Genomic DNA, 22,858 nt, shown 5'->3' on the forward strand with positions numbered 1-22,858 from the left:
CACATTTATCCTCAGTTGATCCATGCAGATTTTTTACTACCTAGATTCTTCACTATTTTCAATTATTTGCTATTGTCTTTCTTGATTTATGACACCACAATTCATAATTTATACATTATTAGTCTACAAACACCTGGAACTGTTAGCTTACTTATAGCCTGGAATTAAAGTGCAGACATTTTTAGTTTAAAATTTCCATCTTATCCCACAACTTCGACAGAATATTGCAGAAAACTGACAATGAAGTTTGTAATGTCCTGCATAATAACCATTTTAATTAGCCTAAGTATAACTAATGACCCACCAGGTTAAAAATCCAGTAATTATTTCAGTATAAATTCAGCCGTACATTACAATTCTTCCATGGATTTGCGCTCTAAATACAAAAAAAGTAAATAAATAAAAATGTAATTTCCACAGTTTTCCAGTGAAGGGTAAATAAAGCAAAGAGTAAACAAACAGTGTGTTTCAAAAGGACAACAGAACAAAGATGTAGGAGGGTAAAGATCAGAAAATTGGTAATAAAAGAAAAAAAAAAACAACCTAATGCCACCACCCAGGTCCTGCTCACATCAGGCTCCTTCCAACTCTTCTGAACAACCAAGACGACGACTGTTTAGAGGTGCTACCAAAAGACCAGTAACAACTCTGAAAGAGTCACTGGAGTTCATTGCAGAGTGCAAGTGACCCTAATTCCAAGCACTCAACAAATTCATCATAAAGCATCACATACCTAATAACACAATCTACTTGCCCCGAAACTGGATTTAAGAATGTTGTTTTTTAATATGTAACTTATTGCAACATAAAAATATGGAGTTATATGGAAAAAAGTCTGAAAATCTGAGGCACTTATGCAACAAAATACTATATGTATATCTATAGCGTTTAGCCAGATACTTTTTCCATATCATGGCAATGTAATCTCAAAAGTTGTTATCAACACTGGAAGAGACTCCAGTCTGTCAAAAATCCACCCTCAGTCACCTACACAAGGCCTTTTCACGGTCACAAATTAGCCTAACATTTTCGATCTCCTGAAAGTTTCCAGAAAGAAAAATCCATGTGAATGTATAAGAGCCTTAGGCACTGATTGGACCAGAAATTAAATCAAAGTTCCTGGGGCTGTGACACTTCAGAAATGCAATGGCTACCTCACAAAACTATTTACTATTCCAATGATGTTAGTTAACAGAGTATAGAAGTAAAGAAAGCATACACTTTTACAGTATTTTAAATATATGCTTATACTATATATGCACTTTATATACCTTATATAGCACAGATAAATCAGAATTAGGCCTGCAACTTTGAAAGATGTTTTGAAACAGAAATTCTCATTTTATACCTTAAAAAACACTTTAAAAGAAATATGTTTACTTTTTATGCAGGTGTTTTTATCACAAGGTGAAAGAATTGATTAGTTCAACCTAAAAATAACCATTGTTTTTTTAAAACCTTTGGCATTTTCTACCAAAATATCAAATACATTCAAAATGTTTACAATGTTGGGTATACCAAACACTTGTTTGTTTTGCTGTCAAATCTATGATTTTTAAGCATAATCATGAATTACCATACATCCACACACTCTCTCTGATCATTTGCCTTTAACTTAAGGGCAGTTTTGATTTGTGAAATGTCATCAAGACACCAAAAATATTTGACCATAATGAAAACAATTTATTACTTTTTACATTAAAAAATAAAATATTTGACAGGATAAGCACTTTGCTAAGATGCACTTTCAGCTTCAGCACTATCATCATTGTCTTCATCAGCAGGGCTGGTCTGTTGCTGTTTTTTCCACATTTTAGCCATTGCAAGCAGTTTGAGATGAGGCTGGTTGGCAGCGTCTTCAGGGAAAATGTAATCATAATACTCTTCCCAGCCAGCATCTGACTGGAGGAAGGGAGGAGGGAAAAAAACACTGGAATTAACAATTTATACAGAAACTTAAACACAAAAGTATCTATAGAAAGTAGCTACTACACATAATCCAAAGCTGCTTCACAAATGCAGAAACTAGAGTGTAGTTGTTCATACACACTTTAAATTTACATGCCAGTGAGTTGACTTAGTTTTGTTCATATAGTGTATCAGTAGTGTAAATAAAACCAGTGCCATAGCCCTTATATTGAACTGCCATAATGAGTCTTTTATTTAAATGCACATATTGTCAGATAGGTATTTTATTGAAATGAAGGAGAAACTGCACTGTTACAGCAGTCTGCACATATTATGTAATCAGCAAAATAAATCAAGTCCTTATAATCTTTTTAAATAAACATATCGAGATGGCAGAAAATAGATGATCTAGCCAGACAATAGAGTTATGGGTTTATAGGGTACAGTAGCACTGTCTTAACCTGGTGGTACAGCCTTTTGTTAAAAGATACTCCACACATCAATCAGGATGTCATACAAAATGATGTGAAGCCTTTTTCATGACAAAACATATCTTATCTACAAACCCTTCTCTCTGCTTCTACCTAAAGAGGGTCCAGGCCAGTGCAGACCTCCTGACTAACATGTCCCATCTGTACCACCCCACATTTGTATACACAAACTAACAGATAACTAATCATAAATAATATTCAAAAATTACTATTACATTTATTTTTTTCTTTTTAATGAAATAACTCAACCGAACATCATTATTTGATCAGAAATGTGTTTTTACTTCATCCAGTAGCAAATATTTTACAGAATCTATCAGAAATGTTATGAATAATGGCAATATTCACTGACAGATGTTTTGGATGTAAATAAAAATGCTTACAAATGAGAAACAGCTGTAAGGTAGGGACTCAATCAAGACAAACATAAATTAAATTATAAACCAATGTGTTTTGTTAGTCCAATTTTGTTGGCCTTGTTTTAATATATAATAATATTACAATTGTGAATTCTCTGCTAGACACTGTAGAACTGTTTATTAATTAACATTAATTAAATTAAATTAATTAAACTGAATTTTATGAACACATCCAGATAGAATTTTCTGGTTTATCCATCAATTCGTTTTCCAGAATTATATTCTTCACACCAAGTGCTGGAGCCTATCTTGGCAGCATTGGCACAAATCCGAAAACAAGTCTGAATAGGACACCAGCCCATCACAGGGCACACTCACACTTTGTCATACATGGCCAACTAAACAAACTTGCATAGCACTGGGATGTGACAGGAAACCAAAGCCTCTGGTAAGAAGCCAATGCAATCATAAGTACAACATATAAACTCCACAGAGAAACAGGGCCAAGATCCAAACCATGTTTCCTGGAGCTGGAAGGCAGAAGCAAATATTGCACCATCTTCAAACCCAACTGTAAATAAAATATGAAGACTTACGCCATCCTCGGCTTGCAGCTTTCTTCTTTTCTTGACTTTCTCTGGAATCAGCTTCCTTACTCTGTCTTTTGTTGCCTCAGTACCGAATTCTGATTCAAAGTCTCTCCAAGATTCCAGCAATAAAAGTCTCTCTTCCTTTTCTTCACAGTTACGCAGAGCCTTGTTAGCTTCTTCATAAATCTGCCGGCATTTCATCAAGCGCTCCCCACTTTCCACAGACAGTTCAAACTGAGCATAGCTAATCCAAACCTAAAATATAACAACACAGTAATTTGAAACTAAATTCTTAGAAGGTTAAATGATCAAAAGAACAAACATAGATATTATGTAACATAACACTACTTCAGCCTGTTGGGGTGTGACGTGTAAAGTCTAAACGAATATACAACAGAATTACGGTAAAATATATTCTTTGGTGCAGGCCTTAGCATACTTACTTTTGTGTAACTTAAGGTGTTTTATTGTTTTTAAGGACAAACACAAATCTATACTGTGATAACTCATTTAACTTGCATTAAATAATATACAACTGATACTTAAGTAAAAAATATTACACTCCAAAAGTTGACCGAAAACAAATTGTCAAAGTTAACTATTCCATTAGGCAATTATGCAGTCAGTATAGACCACCTACAAATTAAATACAAGGACTGTTTTCCTTTGATTTTTATTTTCTACTAGCTGTACCCAGCCACGCGTTGCTGTGGCTCAGTCTGGTTAAATGGAAAAGAAAGAAAAGAGAAAGCGCACGTTTCTAATATGTTTAATTTCACAATGCTTGTGGGTATACAATATTTTTTGTTGTTCCATTGTCAGTGCAGAATGTTAGACTGAATAATATTGTTAAGTTCGTAGATGTCTTTGTTTTTGGCCGCAAGAATAGCTCGATCACTCAGCCAATCATGATTGTTATAATTGGTTTGAATATTGGGAAATACTTTTTCAACCAATTCTTCTTTTGACGTCACTAAATTGCAGAAGTTATGAGGCAATGAAATTCGTCCTGAGGTCAGATCAACAGGCACTTTTCCGTTCCCAATTTCCAGATTTCTCCAGCCCAGTTATTGACAGTTTGTAGTATTTGATCGTTAATGCCTTTTTGCTGAAGCGTTAGCTTAGGAATATTTGATTGCACATACGACAAAACATCACCCGTGTTGTAATTTAGTTCACGACGCAATTCTACATCGAACGAAGCAGCAGCAGATCAATTCGGTGATGGCATTCCCAATTGATTGAGAACTTTGTTCTCGATTTCGAAGCACAAATCTTCAATCATTATCAACGCTTAGTTGGATTTCACAGCAGAAATCTTCATGTTTATATTTGAATTTTACTTGCGTATTCGACGGAAAATATCTTCAGCCATGTGCGATTTATATTTCTCCCATAACTGTGTTGGAGATGAAGGAGAGCAGGCGGTCAATATGATTGCAAACAATGCACGAATTTGATTTGGATGTGACGTGTTGCAAGCGTCATTAATGTATACATCCCAGTGTCGGTCGTTCTCCAATAAATTCAGAGCTTGACATGTACTGCGGAAAGTGGCATGTGTAATGCCGTTGACAATTCTCAATTGCTGGAAAGACGTTGGACCGGGCACATTTACCAACAGCATGCGAAGAAAGAAGCATTCATCTTGATTGGGATGCAAGGTGTACAGTCTGCCTATCGTAGTTTCTTTGAATATGGCAGGTTGTCCGTCGACTTGCTCTCCTCGTTTGCGTTGTTCAAATGATTTTCTACTCGCATTCCATGTGTAATACGTAGGCACTTCCGAATACAGCAGTGTTTTCGCAAACGCGTCATTTTGACATAACGTGAAGAAAGCAGTTAACGTTGTAGCCGGTGGATTCAGGGCTATTTGTTGGACATTTGCAGCTGTGAAATAAACGCGTTGTCCATTTTGTAGATGTACTGCTAACTGAACAACAGCTGGACTTCGTTCATGTATGGGAAATGAAAGAATTCGCCATACAGCTTCATTGCTGCTTATGTATCTTCCAGCCTAATACTGTGTGATTTCATCGATATGTATGACCACATTCCTATCACTTCTTTCTGGTTGCACGCCAAAAACTGCCATGTCACTGCCTTTATTCACGTACTTACAAATGTATTTGATCGATTTAACGGAGTTACAGTATTCCACGTTTATGTGCGCTTAACAATGTAATCGGAAACATTGAAATGGAATCGGAAAATTGGAAATTTGGAAATTGTAAATGGATCGTAAATCAGAAACATTGAAATGGAATCATAAAATATTTAGTATAGCATGTGTTGCATTTACGTTCAACAGATGGCGCTGTTTTTCAAAAAAAGCATGTTTTTACCTGTCTTAGGTGTGACATCTATATAATATAGGTGTATAAAAACATGCACATATTCGAATGCAACGTTGTGTCAAAATTTCAAAGCAATCGGTGAAGAACTTCTGGAGATTTAAGGTTTTGAACAAATGAACATTTACATTTTTATTTATATAGATTGTTGGTGGTCTTTTGCCACCTTCATATCCCTGCATGCTTTTTTCCATCATTACCGTGTGTGACCTATGACGCTCTCATCAGTTGATGTCTTTCCACACATGTATCAGCCTAAGAATGCAGAAACTGCCAACCTGGACATTTTTTTGTCTGACTTCTACTCTTCTTATATTCTTCTTAACCTAATGATTGAAAATATCTTGCATGAAAAGTTAATATGTTGCACTACACCAGCAACCTAACTTTTTTGGGTTTGTGTTGAATTCTACCAAATGCAGTGATGCCACATGGTGCATGAACACAATTTGCTGTGCATGTTCTGAGCCTTTGTGCATGCAAGCACAATTTAAGATAAATATGGCAAAACTACACACTTTCAGGTCACAGTATGACTTTCAGAAACAAATATTAAGTTTTACAACTACAGTATATCAGTTTCACACTTTTAAAAGATAAGGAGATTAAAGTGACATTTACCATTTGTTTGCTGCATTCCTGTAAAGCACAACACAAGTCTTGTACAAACTAAACTATATCAGATTTAAGACTTAAGAATTTCAAATGCTTGCATAAAAAGTTTTTTTTTTAGGATACTGAAGCTCCACAAATCAACAATATGAGTGGGACTCTACACAGTAGATTTACTGCGATGCTTTAGTCCCCTCCTTAATTATACTTTAGATAACTAGGGGGCTCCACCCCCTGCTTGCTTCGCTCACCAACACCCGGGTTGTTATTTTTCATGGGACTTGTTACATATGCATTATGTTCACTTTTGATAATGCAACATATAACTGGCTGTGGGTAAATATCGTTTCAATAAAAATAAGACTTTTCTGATAAAACAATCTACTTATGAAAGTGGGAATATCCATAGCCGATGTAGCAGGTGGCATTGTTCTCAAGAAGCTGCGGATTTCTGGCCACTGTGAATTGCACGTCATTGTAAGAAGTAAATATGGCCAACCGATAGTTTTGGATATTGCCATTGCATCATGATATAACTGTTGCAATGCTCTTGGACTACCTTGATATGATGATGGTAATATTACTGCTGCATCTATTTTGAATTTGTCAGAACTATTGATATTTGAATTTTGAACGTGATCAATGAGACCTTGCATATGTTCCGTTCTAAGTTTAGCTTGATTCGATTTAATAAAGAAGAGACGATTAGCTGCGACTTTTACATACGCATTAATAATGTAATGTTGTGATAGATGTTGAGATGATAGAAGTCGGTTAAACACATGGGAAAATTTCGCTAATTTTGACCTGAAAAATTGTGTGGGTGTTATTCGTTTTGCAGAATGCGTTTGTTTCAAATTGTACGACCAGCCTGTTTCGCCATCTGAGAAAAGCAAAGGTATAGGGTTGGCATGTAGTGATGTATTTGACATAAATGACGAAGCATGCTTTGCCTTTGGATATACATGAATATCTACTCTGTCTTTGATATCTCAGTCTTTCGAAGTATTATCACTGACAATTCGTCACATGTGGGTTTATTATAAATGCAACTGTGATCTTTCAGATTCATACAGACATCCAAGAAAACTTTTTTATCTGTGTGTTGCTGGTAAAATCTAGTGTAAAGTGCAATACGTTTGGATGTATGGATTTGTATCCATTATTGGCTGTATAATATCTATTACGTCGGATCGTTTAACTGTTTCGACTCTATGCTGCATCGCTTCTCCGTGATCATAAAGATACACCTGACCAAATTGTGTTTTTTTCCCCCGAAATTAATCTTGTCGTAGCTGTAATTGTTGTGGAAACACAGATTCTTATACCGTATGGTCCATTATTGTGTACATCAACGATTTTGTGCATTGAATGATGCTAACGCGAAACGATTATTGTAGACGCGTATATTTGCTTGTAGTGTTTGTTGATTTTACTTTCACCAAACAACAAATCTTTTAATTCTTGCGGAAACGCCCCTTCATTGCGAAGCAGTAGTTCTTTTCCCTGATTGCAACAAGAAGTAGACGATCTACAAGTCTCCGACTTAAACTTTAAAGCCTTACAATATCTACATACTTCCAACATATCACCTATGTCCATATATTCGATCTATTTTTGCTGTTCTATCACCTGGTAATAATTTCCGTTTGTTTGCGCGAATGCAATCTGTACTGCCTTGTTGTTGACACTTTGAATTTTAGTACTGTCATATCTTTGAACTTGCTCTGCGTGTATATCGCGCCAAGGTTTTTTGTGAGCCTTTTGAATTCCACTGCTGTCATAATCTGTAACCTGCTCTGCATGTGTATGGCGCCAACATTTTTGAACGTCTTTATGAAGTTCTACTGTGTCTTTTACTCTTTGTCTTTTATTTCTGACCCTGTTTGGACCTGCAAGGTTTTCAGTTCCACTTGTTCTGGGCTGATTATTACTTTCCTTGCCTAGGTCACTGTCCCACAGGAACATGCTTCCAATGGATGTCAGTATGACGTGACTTGACCGTGTTGTGGGAAGTGATAGTGTCTTTGTCCTCCGAAGTGCCTCTCTGTTTCTCTTCAGAACATCACGTCTCGTTGCAAGATTTTTTTTTATAATAGAGAGATGAACTTCACATTACAAGATAACAACTACAAAGGAGTTAAGACAAAATGTTAAATTTTTTGTGTTTAACATGATGTAGCAGCTGTGAACTGGTAGAAAGTCAACTGCCGGTTGTAAAATGAATCAAATTCACATTTGGGTGTTTGCTTCCACTTTAGTTGACAACAAATCTGTTTTAAAGTCAGACTGTGGAAACTATCCATAAACTAGCCAAGTCTTCCCAAGACATCAGCATTACTTATACTGCTAGTGGTACCCAAAATGGTTACAAAAAATAGAAACCTTTACAGCGACTCATCTGTGTCATCTATCTACTGAAGGCACTGAAGTTAAAACAACTCACTATCATAATATGTTTAACTTTAAATTTGCCAGAAAACAAGCAAACTAAGTGCCATTTCCGCCCTTGGGCACGCAATGAAAAACAAAGACTTTGGTAAAAAAAAAAAAAAAAGTATACAGATAAATGTTTGATTGTTAGCCAGCCACTATTAGTACTGTAAAGTACTTACTGTACATGCATGGACACATACAATGTGTGCATGCGTTCTGAAAGAAATATTATAAATAAACTTCATTATCTTCCACAAAAATTACAGCTGCATGGGTACATGACTTTCCTTGACCAGCAATGCAAGAATAAAATATCATATGCACAACATCCAACAACTAGACAAGCACAAAGGCCATGTGAATTTGAAAATATTAGGCCTTCAGATCTCACTAACTTGTCTGAAATTGGAAATTTGAATCTAAAATAATTAAGGCATTTTTGGGAAAGGTTAGAAGTAATGCAACAAGTGTATAGTTATATACTCTCCTTAGAGAAATAGGGTGTAATTTATTGAACTTGTTAGTAGGAGAACAGCAGTCATGCACACCCACCTTTGACTGTAAAAAGCCCAACTCCCCATTTAAAAATAGTTAAATGTCATGTGAAAAGATTAAGCTTTTGCATATCATTTATATATCATGTTAGAATAATGGATTATGAATTTCTCTGAAATGCCTATCCCTAATATTTACACATTCAATTCTTGTGATACAAATGCAAACTACCAGATGCATGTCATTAAGGCACATTTAGTAGTTGTTGGCCAAATCTGACATCTCACACAGGGTATGGGCCTCTCCTTACCTGTATCTGCTGGCCTGAAAGCATCTTCTCCCAGGATATATCCTTGACCACACCCACAAAAACTCTAAGTCTGGACTTTTCCAGAATCCAAAAAATTCAAAATTCCACAAAAAATCTAAATCCAAAGTAGTTCACCAGTACTAGCAGAAATCAAGTAAACATTACCAAATCAACTTTTTTTCCACATTTGTCCAGTTGCTTTTTCCTTTTGATGTAACAAGCATGAGACATTTTTGCATCGAATTTCTGGATACAAAATAATTAGTAGTGTGGCCTTATATCTACTGTATGACATTATAACAGGATTGAAATGAAACACAAAGACAAGCAAAAATGTCTTGTCAAAAGTAGGGAATTAAAAAATATGACTGTGTGGAAGAAAAATGATACTTTGGGGTCACATAGTCATTAAGGGGTAATATGGCTAATCCGCATAAAGTGTTTTTGTATGCTTTCCACATTGAAATGTAGCATCTATCTTAGAAGTAGTACAACAGGATTAATATATGTCAGAAACTTTTTCAAGCATATCAGGAAACCAAATAAAGGTCAAATGAACAGCAAAGAACAAGAAGGTCCTGGCTGATGGTTCAAAACATTGGCTATTATGTGCCCAGTAAGACTTGACAGATGTCACACAAACAGGAACTCAAGAAATATTGTGAGGACCAAGAATATACAGTAGTGAAATGAGACTTTCATTTAGATATGTTAGTTAGGTTTGCAAGCCAATGAACCAATAAGAGTAAATGTCAGGTGATGTATATACATTAATTAAGCACTTTTATGTAAATTCAATTGCTTATAAATATAGACCTCTGCACTTATTCTTTGACTATCTGCTGACATCTCTGCTCGGGGAAGCTGTCCCTTAGGAGATGGTTGTACAGGGTGCTCCCATCTTCATTAAGAAACAGTTAAAAGATGCAATGGACAACCTTCGTAGTTCTTTGGGTTTGATTAACTATATAAATACCCAAAGAGGCCCTAGTTTAGAACAATATTTCTTTCTTTAATATATATTTCCAAATTTAGTTTCTAACCACAACTGAAAAACTAGGACTAAACTATAACATGGTAAACTTCAGCAGAACAGCTTTTCACTGCTTGTATAATGATATGAAGGTGAAAACTGTTGTTATAAAACAGACACCACTGTATGTAAAAAGGAATAGGCACCGTAAAGTAAGTGTTTTGCACACAATTTAGTATGTCAATTATTCAAACAAGTAAGGAGAATCACAGCATTGTTTCAAAAAATGTCCCACTGCATCCACAAGCTTCTTTTAAGGTGGACACTACTGGAACCAGCAAAGCACAAACTTACTGTATTGTAACAGTTCCCATGATATACTCAAACATTACTGGGAGCAGCAAGTTAAATTAATGACTTTCATGAACTGGGGAAGTAAGAACAAGTGCTCAAAGATTTAATAAACCTTCCATTTGATTATAGCAAAGTGAAATTATACAGAAGTGTATTTTGTACTGCACACAACAGCTGTCCTCTAGCATGGTAGAGAGAGAAAGCAGCCAAATTCCCAATGCCTGCTTTTCTGGTTAAATAATACATCTGATCCTATCAAATCTATATCTGGTAAATGAGAGTTTCAGTAGTGTGGGATATAGTCATAGCAGACAGGTCTCGGCTACATGCAGAGTGTTGACATTCTCATTTTTATTAAAAGTAAATATAACATTACAAGTTTTTCAAAGCTTTAGTCAGGCCCCACAGCTAACAGGTAGTTAAGATGTTCAAAAGGGAAATGAAAGGACACCCATTCTTGGAGCAATATTTGATGTTGACTCAGAAAACAAAGAGATACATTTAAATTTGGATGGTTTTGCACTGCAGTAACTGGTTATTATAGGTCTATAGGGCTATTACTGACACATGTTCAGAGTTCAGTGAAATTCTTATTTGCATGTGTTAATCAACATGCAACACATCTTATTTTACTGCAGTGCAGATATTTTATGTTAAAGGAATACTCCACCTAAAAATTATATTTTTGACAGAACTCTTGACCAAAGAATAATGGGGAGAGGCAGATCTACAAGTCAAAAACTCACTCTCAGGCATCTTTGGGTTTACCATTTATGTAGGAGCTGATTTTGAAAGAAACTATTGAACAATTATTTTTGAAAACAGGTTTTGAGCAGACAACTGGATAATAAACTTCTTTCTATTCATTCTGCATAAAAAAAATGAGATTTAAATTTTTTTTGGCCACTATCACAAAGTACATTGGGTAACATATTGTATAAAAAAATAACATTTTAGGTGGAGTATTTCTTGAATATTTAAGATTTTATTTTAATGAAAAAGAAAATGTTACAAGTTTTGTATTGTACACTCATTTTAAAGTTATTTTTCAGTGTGTGTGTGTGTATATATATATATATATATATATATATATATATATATATATATATGTCTAAAAATTAAGCAACACTAAGCATGCAGTACATATTTTAATGAAACTTTCATATCATGGGAATATTGTATTGTGAAGGCAGAATTGCAATATGAATTGTATTGGGGGTAAAGTGTACTGTTTCATGCTTAATACGTAAGGGTTATTTATTTTTTTTAAATATTTATTTTTTTTAAATACGTATTTTTTTTATTTTTTTTTATAAAACTTTAAATAAAATATCTTAAAGTTGAAATATACCCTTGTTGCCGTTAATTTATTATATACCTTACATAATTTATCCTCAGTTACCAAAACAGTCTTCATGGTTTCAAATAATCTGCTCACATTAGAAAATTTTTAATAAAGCAAGTCTTAAATCAGAGACTTTTTGGAATTTTTTTAACTTATAGGACTGAAACAATCAAATAGATTTTTAGAAAGCTCCTTTTCTACCTTTAGCAGCTTACTCTAAAAGTTGAAACCACTAACTTTGACTTTGCTAGAATGCTTTCTATTAAATGTGATTACAGCATGAATACACTTCGATCTGAAATAATTTACTTTTAGAAAACAAAATGTAAAACCAATGTCTTCAATGTCATGCAAATAAATTGAGAAACTACAGGAAGACTGGTCGTCACATTTTGCTTTTTGCTTTCTAAAATTCAACACCACAGCCAGCAGTTTATTACACCTGTCCCAAAATACCACAAAAAGAAACATATTAATAATAAAAACAAAGGGTCAAAACTTACTTTGACATGTTGTGTACGCTGAAGCAATCTTCTATAAAGTTCCCTGGTCTTTTCATATTCTTCTTGTTCTATTTCAAAATCAATATATGACTTCCACAAAACCTGAAATGAAGTCAAACGTATTGAAACCTGTTATTTACTACACATTATTCCATGTTACTCTAGTAAACAAAACTGTAAACAAATGTTTAATTTCTGACTTCAAGTGATCATATATAATCATAATATTTGTGTAGACATTTTTTTGCTCCTTTGTTTAACTACACAAAATCCTATACAATTTTCAGTTAAAATTTTCATGCTTTAAAAAGTAGAATGTCAATAGGAGGAATGTCCCATCCTAATAAAAACTGTTCTAAAAGCAAGACTTCAATGAAGGAAAGTTATTATTGTTAGAATTTGTGTAGTTATCATAGCTAGACTGCTTGTTTGCAATTATAAATGATCAATGCATGATGGAATTTGTGAAGGTACTCTACAGAGAAAAATTTTATCACAGGTATCATACATGGAGATAAGTAACAAGACGAGTGAGGAGGTTTAAAGTCTGAATGTTGAATGAACAAAATGTGAGAAGTAAATATTTGCAAAAGAAATGTTGGTATCAAGGGCAAGTGAAGCTCCAGAGGCATCTGGAGGTAATGGTAAATGGAAAAATGTCTGACTGAAAACAAAAGAATATGCCTGTGGTTTAATATACAAGGCGTTAAAATAAAGGTGCAGCAATCTTGATTTATATGGCCAATGCCCAATTTATCTGACAGAAAATTGGACATTTCTGAATCTACTAGCCAATTTTAAAGAACTATACTGTACATAAGTTTCAGGTGGACAACTCTGATCAATAAAGCAATGCTAAAATCTAGCATTTTACAGAATGATTAAAACATCAAAAACTAAGCAGTTGTCCAATAACAAGTTGTAAATGGAAATTTTCTATGTATACACTATATTAGTCTATTACATGGTCACAGTGTGCTAGAGCAAACATAGGCACCATTGAGCAAAGGCAGTAAACTTTGCAAAACATGAAGAAGACTCCTTAATGTTTTGGGGTTGCTATGCTGCCTCTGGCACCAATAATTTGAATCTGTGCAGAGCACAATGAAATCAGAAGATTATCAAGGCATTTAGGAGTGAAACATACTGCCTATCATCTGAAAGCTCTGAAGTTACATATCATGGGTCCTGCAGCAGAATAATGACCTATAACACACATCTAAGAGCACCAAAGAATGGCCAAAAAGAAAACAATGAAATGTTCTGAAGTGGCCTGGTATGAGTCCTGTTTTGAATCCAACTGAACACCTAAGAAAAGAGCTGAAACTCGCTGTGGAGAGAAGGGACCCAGCAAACCCAAGGAAACTGGAACAGTTTGTTCAAGAAGAACTGGCCAAATTGCCATCTCAGAGGTGCAGAAGTCTGATTCTGAGCTACAGAAAGCACTTGCTTGCAGTTATTGTCTCCAAAGTGTGTGCAAAAAAATATTGGATTCGGAGTCACAATAAATTTTTCCCATTCATTTTTAATTTTTTTTTTAAACAATATGTTAAGTCTTGATCAAAATCAAAGTGTCTTCTCTATAGAATATGGAATAAAGAAAGGTGGATGCCAATTACTTTGGTCAATTTCAACTTATTTCACGGAAAATTTGATTTCTTTTTAAATAGTGAAAGGGTACCAATACTCTTGGCTGCATCTGTGGTGCATTTTTGGAGTACTCCTTATACACCTGGATGATAGAGGCCAAGAAAATGAGGAATCTGAGTAGACTTTTTTCTTCATTACCAGCCACGCACAGTTAGACAATTCCATCTAATTATTATTTGTACATTAACAAATCAATTTAAAGAAAATGTGTATAGATATGTTTTATTTGTTTGTTTAAGAGCAAGAAAGCACTGAATTAGTGGATATACTGTATGTGTAGGCATATAGCAAGGGTGGCGACTATGATGTGAGAAACTCATCCAGCAGCCACAACACATGCAGTTCAGAACAGGTAATCCTCCAGAAGCTAAGCATGTTCAGGCTTGACCATGTACTTGCATGAAAGACCATTCAGGAAAAGCTTGGGCTGCTGCTGGAAGAGGTGCTGGTGAGGCCAGCAGGGGGCACTTACCCTGTGATCTGTTTGTGGATCTCAATTCTCCAGAGCAGTGCTGAGAAAAACAGAGCTGTAAAAATTGGCGCCATCCTCTAGATAAGACTAAAACAGAGGCCCTATCTATCTGTAGAAATAACAGATCACTGTGCAACTTTCATAAAGAGTAAGGGGTTTTCCAGCTAATTTGTCCATCACAGCTTAGTCATTCTAGTCCTTCATCATCCCCCGTCCCAAACTGGCTAACAATCTCTCTCACCCTTTTACCACCTAATAACCAGTGTGTGGTTAGCATGCTGGCACAAAATGGTTGCCATTGCATCATGAAGGTGGATGCTACAATTGGTAGTGGTTGAAGTGGCTCCTCACTCTCTATGTAAAACACTCCTGAGTGCCTTAAAAAGTGCTATATACAAGCAGTATTGTCTTTTTCTCTTAAGTGCATGGACTGAGAGAAAAATCTAATAGCAAGAAAGGGCAACTACATGCATCAGGAATGAATCCTGCTGAAAGTGTACTAAATGTGCATTTATATATCAGCAATTCAGTTCTTTCAGAAAAAAAACAAGAAGACTATTTACAGTAGGTACACTGAGCAAGTTTGTTGAGCTGAGCACTATTTTAACTTTTAAAAGGAGCCACTATGGTACTGAAGGAAACTATGCAGAAGGTATATACAAAAATGAGATGTATTCAAAGGAGGAGGAACAGGAAGCAAAATTACAGTGTCATAAGAATTTGGGGAAGATCCACAGTATCATTGAAGGAGAGTTGAAATTTAGACTTATAGAAGGACTATGGAGAAAATAGGTAAGCCAATAACAGGCTTGGCAAGTTTAGACCAGAGGGGACTGGGCGGTCTCGTGGCCTGGAACCCCTACAGATTTTATTTTTTTTTCCAGCCTTCTGGAGTTTTTTTTTGTTTTTTCTGTCCACCCTGGCCATCGGACCTTACTCCTTTCTATGTTAACTAATGTTGTCTTATTTTAATTTCTTATTTTGTCTTTTATTTTTCTTCTCTTCATTATGTAAAGCACTTTGAGCTACTTTTTGTATGAAAATGTGCTATATAAATAAATGTTGTTGTTGTTGTTGTAGACATAAAGAGGGAAAGGTAGAAATGACCAAGTAAAGAGGTGCACTATAATGAACATGGAATTAAGTGAAAATGGACAGAATTAGTGGTGGAAAACATTGTGAAGAATGTTCTTCACCACCAAGGATACCCCATATTGTTGAAAATAGAATTTGGAAAGCACCCAGCCAGATTAAGCAAATATAAAAAAAAACTGACTGAACAAAAAACTTTGCTCATTTACCATAACATGTACTTACATTTTCACAAAAAAAAAAAAAAAATGGTGAGGAAGAAAAAAACATTATTAACTGTAATGATTGTAAGTATTTAACTCACAAATACCAAGGACTGTATTTTGTATGGGCATCACGGTGGCGCAGTGGGTAGCGCTGCTGCCTCGCAGTTAGGAGATCCGGGTTTGCATGTTCTCCCCGTGTCTGCGTGGGTTTCCTCTGGGTACTCCGGTTTCCTCCCACAGTCCAAAGACATGCAGGTTAGGTGCATTGGTGATTCTAAATTGTCCCTAGTGTGTGCATGCACTGCGGTGGGCTGGCGCCCTGTGTTGGCTGGGAAAAAGAAAATTTGTTCTTGATAATGCAAGAACCATCCCAAAAGTCCGGACAAAAGAAGGAAGAATAAGTAAATAAAAACAATATAGATAAAAAGAAGAAGAACAGATTATACGTTGATTTAGCGTCAGCATGCGTTTCCCCTCCCTTTGAGGACAATAGTCCATCACCACACCTTGGGGCAGCTGGTGGAATTAATGAGGGAGAGGAAGAAGATGGTCTCAATGATTTGTAAAATGAACAGTTTCAGCCAGAGAGAGATGAAGAAGAGGGTAGAGATCACTACCGACCTCAGTTATGATTGGTGCAAGCAAGTACTGAGGCAAAGACACAGCTCGGGGGAAAGGGATGCCTCATAAGCCCTGATTCTGACCCCTCAGGGTCAAACATGAATATGAAAGGATGGAATTTCAAGCATCATTAATACAAGTGCCCATTCCGCAATATAATGTACAACAGCCTGACCGTCCCACCTTGATGATGCAAAGAAACTGGGACCTGCAAGAATTAAAAAAGGTGGTGCAGGAATTGCTGAACCAGTTCACGACGGTGGAGAAACAGTTACATGACATGTATAAGCCAAATGCTGCAGAATGGATTCAGGTACTTAGAAAGAAGCTAATTCCAAGCTGAAATGATGTGAGAGGGCGAGGGAATGAGACTCTGGGATGACAGGGGGTTGATAGTGGCCACTTCAGTATTCAGTGGACAGTTACAAGCACAAATAAATGCAAAATATATCAGCCCTCTAATGCCCAGTGAACTTATTTAGACAGACTTGATGGCCCGCCTGTGCCTTTGCATCTCAATTACTAAAAAGGGAGTGAAGGTCACATCAGAACAACATACTGACCCACCACCATTACATGCTCTTATGATGCCTTGATTGTTCATGTTTTTCTCAAAACAGCAAAAAAATCTCTGCTGTCCTGGGTTCCTCTTGGATTACAGTATTCAAAATCTTTTCAGTGTATTGCATGATTTTTTGGACTGTATTATGGTGAAGTGTGGCTCTCGGACTTTTTAGCTGCTGCTATCAGAAAAAGAGACTATTTGCATAACGAACTGTTATATCTCAGCAGAATTGGCTAGAGCAGTATCTCTCTTTTGTCACAACAACTGCTTTTCTTCTGGAGTGGTTCTGTCCCACATATCCCCATTGCTAAATCCGCTTGCTTTTAGTGGCATAATGTGAGACAATGGGTATTAGCATGTCAGGAAGGGGAGGACTGGGAGCATGTAGGACCTAATATTTGGTCCATCCTAGATGGATCTGTAAAGGAAATTACAGTAGGACGCGTTGTACCTGTAACCCAATCGCTCTTTCATTTACCTTCCACCTCTCCACCTACACCCATGCCGTTTACCCTTCAAATCTTTAGTTCGATTCGCTCCACTCATCTCTCTGGGTACAAGGGAAATAATATTTTGTCTGAATAGCTCATGTTGAACCCTTGGTCATTTTCCCAAAGTCATTCTTCTGTTTATCTTGTGCATAATATCTTTTTTCGCTTGAGGCTGAGGCCGGTATTACCATTGTTCATGCTGACTTAGTTAAGCAGGGTGCTATTATTCCGATCCGATACTCTCCTATTCTTCCAGTTAGAAAAGCAGATAGCTCATGACAGTTCGTTCAGGACCTCCGTGGAGTAAATGCTGCTATACACCTTAGGACTTCTATACGCCCGACTCCTTCCACTATTCTCTCTATAATCCCGTCCACTGCTATGTTGTTTTCTGTTACTGATCTCGCGGATGCTTTCTTTTCAATTCCTGTTCACCCTGACTCCCAGTTCTGGTTCGCATTCACTTTTAAAGGGATGCGTGTATGGACAAGAATTAGACAAGATAAAAATTGAAAGGTTATTGGCCAAAGGGGGGGTAGTGTCCTGGTGCAATATGTAGCTGAGTTGCTTTTATGCTCTGAGGCTCAGGAATAATGCGAAAAAGGCACAAAGGCTTTGTTGGTCTTCCTAGTGGAAATCAGGCACAAAGTGTTCCGGAAAAAGTTGCAACTGATTAAAGAAAAGTGAAATACCTGGGTCATGATTTGACTTCAGGGGAATGTGCATAGTCTACAAGGCGGCAAGTTATGTCTGTTCTTGGAATGTTAGGAAATTGCCGGCACAGCTGTTAGTGGATTAGGAGGGATTGTGACCCCAAGGCTGTCTGAAAGGCACTTAAAAATTTTTGTCCAAAATGATGTTAATTTGGTGTAGACCCAGAACATGTGACCCAGTGAGGCAGGAGCTTGGTTGCAGTGTTCGCAGGTTGGATCTTGCCCTGGAAACATTTTGGACAGTTTTAAGCGAGACAGATGAGCTCGATATATAATTTTTAGTTGAATAATTGTATGCTTTGCGCATATGGAGCTCGAGTGAATTCTCTGCTTTGCTACCTTCCACTCCTTTTCTGATATATTGATTAAGAGATCTTCTTCCCAATGTCCTCTTGGATCTTTGAAAGGTAGGGACTCTAATAGGATTTTATATAATGTGGAAATGGTGTTTAATTCCTCGGCATTGAGCAGTATTTTTTCCAGCTTTGTGGAGGGTGCAAGGTGGGGAAAATCGGGCAATTTCTGTTTAACACAATTTCTAATTTTAAGATAGTGAAAGAAATGTGTAGCTGGGAGGTTGAATTTTGAACGTAATTGTTCAAAAGATGCAAATATGTTGTCTATATAAAGATCTCTGAGCATTTTAATCCCAAAACTTTTCCAGGTATTAAAAACTGGATATGTTTGAGAAGGTTGAAAGAGGTGGTTTTCTTGCAGAGGTGCCACCGATAAAAGATTTTCCATCTTAAAATGCTTTCTAATTTGGTTCCATATTCTAAGTGAGTAAAGCACAATTGGGTTATTAGTATATTTGCGATAACTTGTATTTATTGGAGAGCAGAGCAGGGAGTATAAAGAAGTACTACAGGAATTTATTTCTATTGCGGACCAAGCCTGTGTATGTTCATTTATTTGTGTCCAGGTTTTTATGGCTTGTATGTTTGCTGCCCAGTAATAAAACTGAAAATTAGGTAAAGCCATGCCACCTTCTGCCTGAGGTCTTTGTAAGGTCGCTCTTCGGATACGTGGGTGTTTTGAGTTCCAAATGAATGAGGTTACTGTTGAATCTAACTGTTTAAAAACGATTTATTGATATATATTGGAATGTTTTGAAATAAAAAAAGAAATTTAGGAAGGATATTCATCTTAACAGTGTTAATTCTTCCAGCTAGAGTGAGATGAAGGGTTGACCATCTATCCAGGTCTTGCTTAATTTTTTCCATATAGACGGCAAAATTTTGTTGATAAAGAGCTTTATGTTTACTTGTGATAATTACCTCTAGGTATTTAAACTGATCTGCTATGGTAAAAGGTAGGGTGTCCAATCTGATATTATATGCTTGTGTGAATTCACTGGAAAGAGTATACAGTGATCCCTCGCTATATCGCGCTTCGCCTTTCGCAGCTTCACTCCATCGCGGATTTTATATGTAAGCATATTTAAATATATATCGCGGATTTTTTGCTGGTTCGCGGATTTCTGCGGACAAGGGGTCTTTTAATTTCCGATACATGCTTCCTCAGTTGGTTTACCCAGTTGATTTCATACAAGGGACGCTATTGGCAGATGGCTGAGAGCTAGATTGCTTACTTTTCTCTATCTCTCTCTTGCGCAGACTTTCTCTGATCCTGACGTAGGGGGATTGAGCAGGGGGGCTGTTCGCACACCTAGACGATACGGACGCTCGTCTAAAAATGCTGAAAGATTACCTTCACGTTGGTATCTTTTGTGCAGCTGCTTCCTGAAACGACATGCTGCACAGTGCTTCGCATACTTAAAAGCTCGAAGGGCACGTATTGATTTTTGACTGAAAAACAAAACTCTGTCTCTCTCTCTCTCCCTGCTCCTGACGGAGGGGGTGTGAGCTGCTGCCTTCAACAGCTTTGTGCCGTGGTGCTTCGCATACTTAAAAGCAAACAGCCCTATTGATTTGTTTGCTAGAGATTGTTTTCTCTATCTATGTGACATTCTGTGCTCCTGACACACACTTCCTTTGAAGAGGAGATATGTTTGCATTCTTTTAATTGTGAGACAGAACTGTCATCTCTGTCTTGTCATGGAGCACAGTTTAAACTTTTGAAAAAGAGACAAATGTTTGTTTGCAGTGTTTGAATAACATTCCTGTCTCTCTACAACCTCCTGTGTTTCTGCGCAAATCTGTGACCCAAGCATGACAATCTAAAAATAACCATATAAACATATGGTTTCTACTTCGCGGATTTTCTTATTTCGTGGGTGGCTCTGGAACGCAACCCCTGCGATGTAGGAGGGATTACTGTACTTTTATTCAGATTAATTTTAAGACCAGAAATCTTTTGAAATTCTGTTAGTGCTGTTAGAACTGCAGGGACAGTGTTTTCTGGGTCTGATATATATAAAACCATATCATCTGCATATAGAGAAATTTTCTGTTCCAGTCCTTCTCTGACAATCCCCTTTATCTGATAAGAATTTCGGCAGTGAACCGCCAGTGGTTCAAGGGCGATTGCAAACAGCAGTGGTGACAAGGGACATCCTTGTCTGGTGCCACGTTCTAGCTTAAAGTAGTCTGAGCAAATGTTATTAATACAAACTGAAGCTCCTGGATTGGTATACAGTAGTTTGATCCATGCACAAATATTCGGGCCCAAACCCAAATTTCTCCAATGCAGTGAAAAGGTAGTTCCATTCAATCATATCAAATGCTTTTTCTGCTTCTAATGATAGTAATATCTCTGGGGTGTTTGATTTTGCTGGTGAATATATAACATTAAACAAGCGTTGGAGATTGGAAGATAGATGTCGGCCTTTAATAAATCCAGTTTGATCCTGTGATATTACCGAGGGCTGCACTTTCTCCATCCTTCTAGCTATGATTTTTGAGAGTATCTTAACATCATTATTCAGGAGTGAAATTGGTCTGTATGATGCACATTGTAACAAGTCCTTATTTTGTTTAGGAAAGACGGTGATTAATGCTTGTCGAAATGTTTGAGGTAGTATTTGGTGTCTCTAGCTTCTGTAAATGTTGCCAATAAGAGGGGAGCTAGCCAAGTGGAGAATTTCTTATAAAATTCTACGGGGTAACCATCAGGGCCTGCTGATTTCCCGGTTTGTAATGACTTTATAGCATCTAGTAATTCTGTTAGCGTTAGAGGTTTATCCAGTTCCTCAGCACTTAAAGCATCTATTTGTGGTGTCTGTAATGTATCCAGAAATGCATTAGATTGTGTGTTGTCTTCTTTGAGCTCAGTAGAATATAAGGATTTATAATAATCTCTAAATGTGTGCATTATATTTTTATGGTCTATAATTTCTTCTCCATTCGTGTTGGTAATTACTGGTATTGCATTGCGAACTTCTTGTTTGTGAATTTGTTGAGCTAAAAGCTTATTAGCTTTTTCTCCGTGTTCATAGTAATGATGTCTAGACTTATAAATAAGTTGTTCAGTTTCTTTAGTTGTTAAGATGTTAAGTTCTGTGTGCAGGGCCTGCCTTTTCCTGTGGAGAGCTTTGCTTGGACGCCTGGCTTGTTCTTCATCTATTCTAGTAATTTCGCTTCTTGGCTCTGACATTTTCTTGGTTTCTAATTTAAATCTGTGGGAAACAAATGAAATAATCTGTCCTCTTAAGAAGGCCTTTAGAGTTTCCCAGAGTGTTCCTGCAGAATCCTCTGTGGGCGTGTTTGTCTCTAGGAAGAAGCTGATTTGCTTGGATATAAATTCTGTGCACTTCTCATGTCTTTTGTGGTTGGGAATAATGCTCAAACTGAATTGAAAGCTGAGATAGGTGATCATACACCAGCTGGGAAGAAAGAAGGCCCTGGCTTGATATCTTTAACAACCTCTGCTAACGTTTGAAACATATAAAAAAATCCCCAAATGTTCACTTGTCGGCCCCATAAATCAAGTTTGGCTTTGAATGCAGCCACTTTATCTGCCAACTTGAACAATGGGTATCTTCTGCCTCTGCCCCACGTGCTGCTGCTCCAACGCTGCCTCAGATTTTCCTCCTCAGGCTCTTCCGGCACTCCTCCAGCCTGGCTGGATACGGAGTCTGCAGAGTGGGTAAAAGTGGGGTGCCCTAGTGCCTGAATGCCAGTTCACATATTGAGATTTCTGAACTCTTTTGGGATCCCCCCCACCCAACGGGAACATCACTCTGCTATTGCTTCACAGTAGAGCTATAAGCCTGCTGTTGCCCCGGCAACAGATAAACAGTCTTAAATAGACGTGGTGATCGCATTTCGGGATGCTCTTTGGCATGTTGTCCCGTTGACGTAGGTCCCAAGAGAGTTTAGAAACCTCACATTTTCTTGAATGAGTGGCGCATTAATAG

At 36.9% G+C, this 22,858-nt stretch overlaps 1 protein-coding gene across 1 annotated transcript in view; it reads right to left on the reverse strand.

Annotated features, from left to right (window-relative positions):
- Window positions 1-1,662: 1,662 nt before the first annotated feature.
- crnkl1 (crooked neck pre-mRNA splicing factor 1) overlaps window positions 1,663-22,858 on the reverse strand; it is a 71,811-nt gene continuing 50,615 nt past the window's right edge. The window contains exons 12-14 of the mRNA XM_028797517.2: window positions 12,731-12,832; window positions 3,355-3,603; window positions 1,663-1,902 (exon numbers count right to left, since the gene is read on the reverse strand). Coding sequence (XP_028653350.2) covers window positions 1,735-1,902; window positions 3,355-3,603; window positions 12,731-12,832 — 519 coding nt within the window. The 3' untranslated portion in view covers window positions 1,663-1,734. The remainder of the gene's footprint in view (window positions 1,903-3,354; window positions 3,604-12,730; window positions 12,833-22,858) is intronic.

This window comes from Erpetoichthys calabaricus, chromosome 3 (assembly GCF_900747795.2).
Source record: "Erpetoichthys calabaricus chromosome 3, fErpCal1.3, whole genome shotgun sequence".
NCBI lineage: Eukaryota > Metazoa > Chordata > Cladistia > Polypteriformes > Polypteridae > Erpetoichthys > Erpetoichthys calabaricus.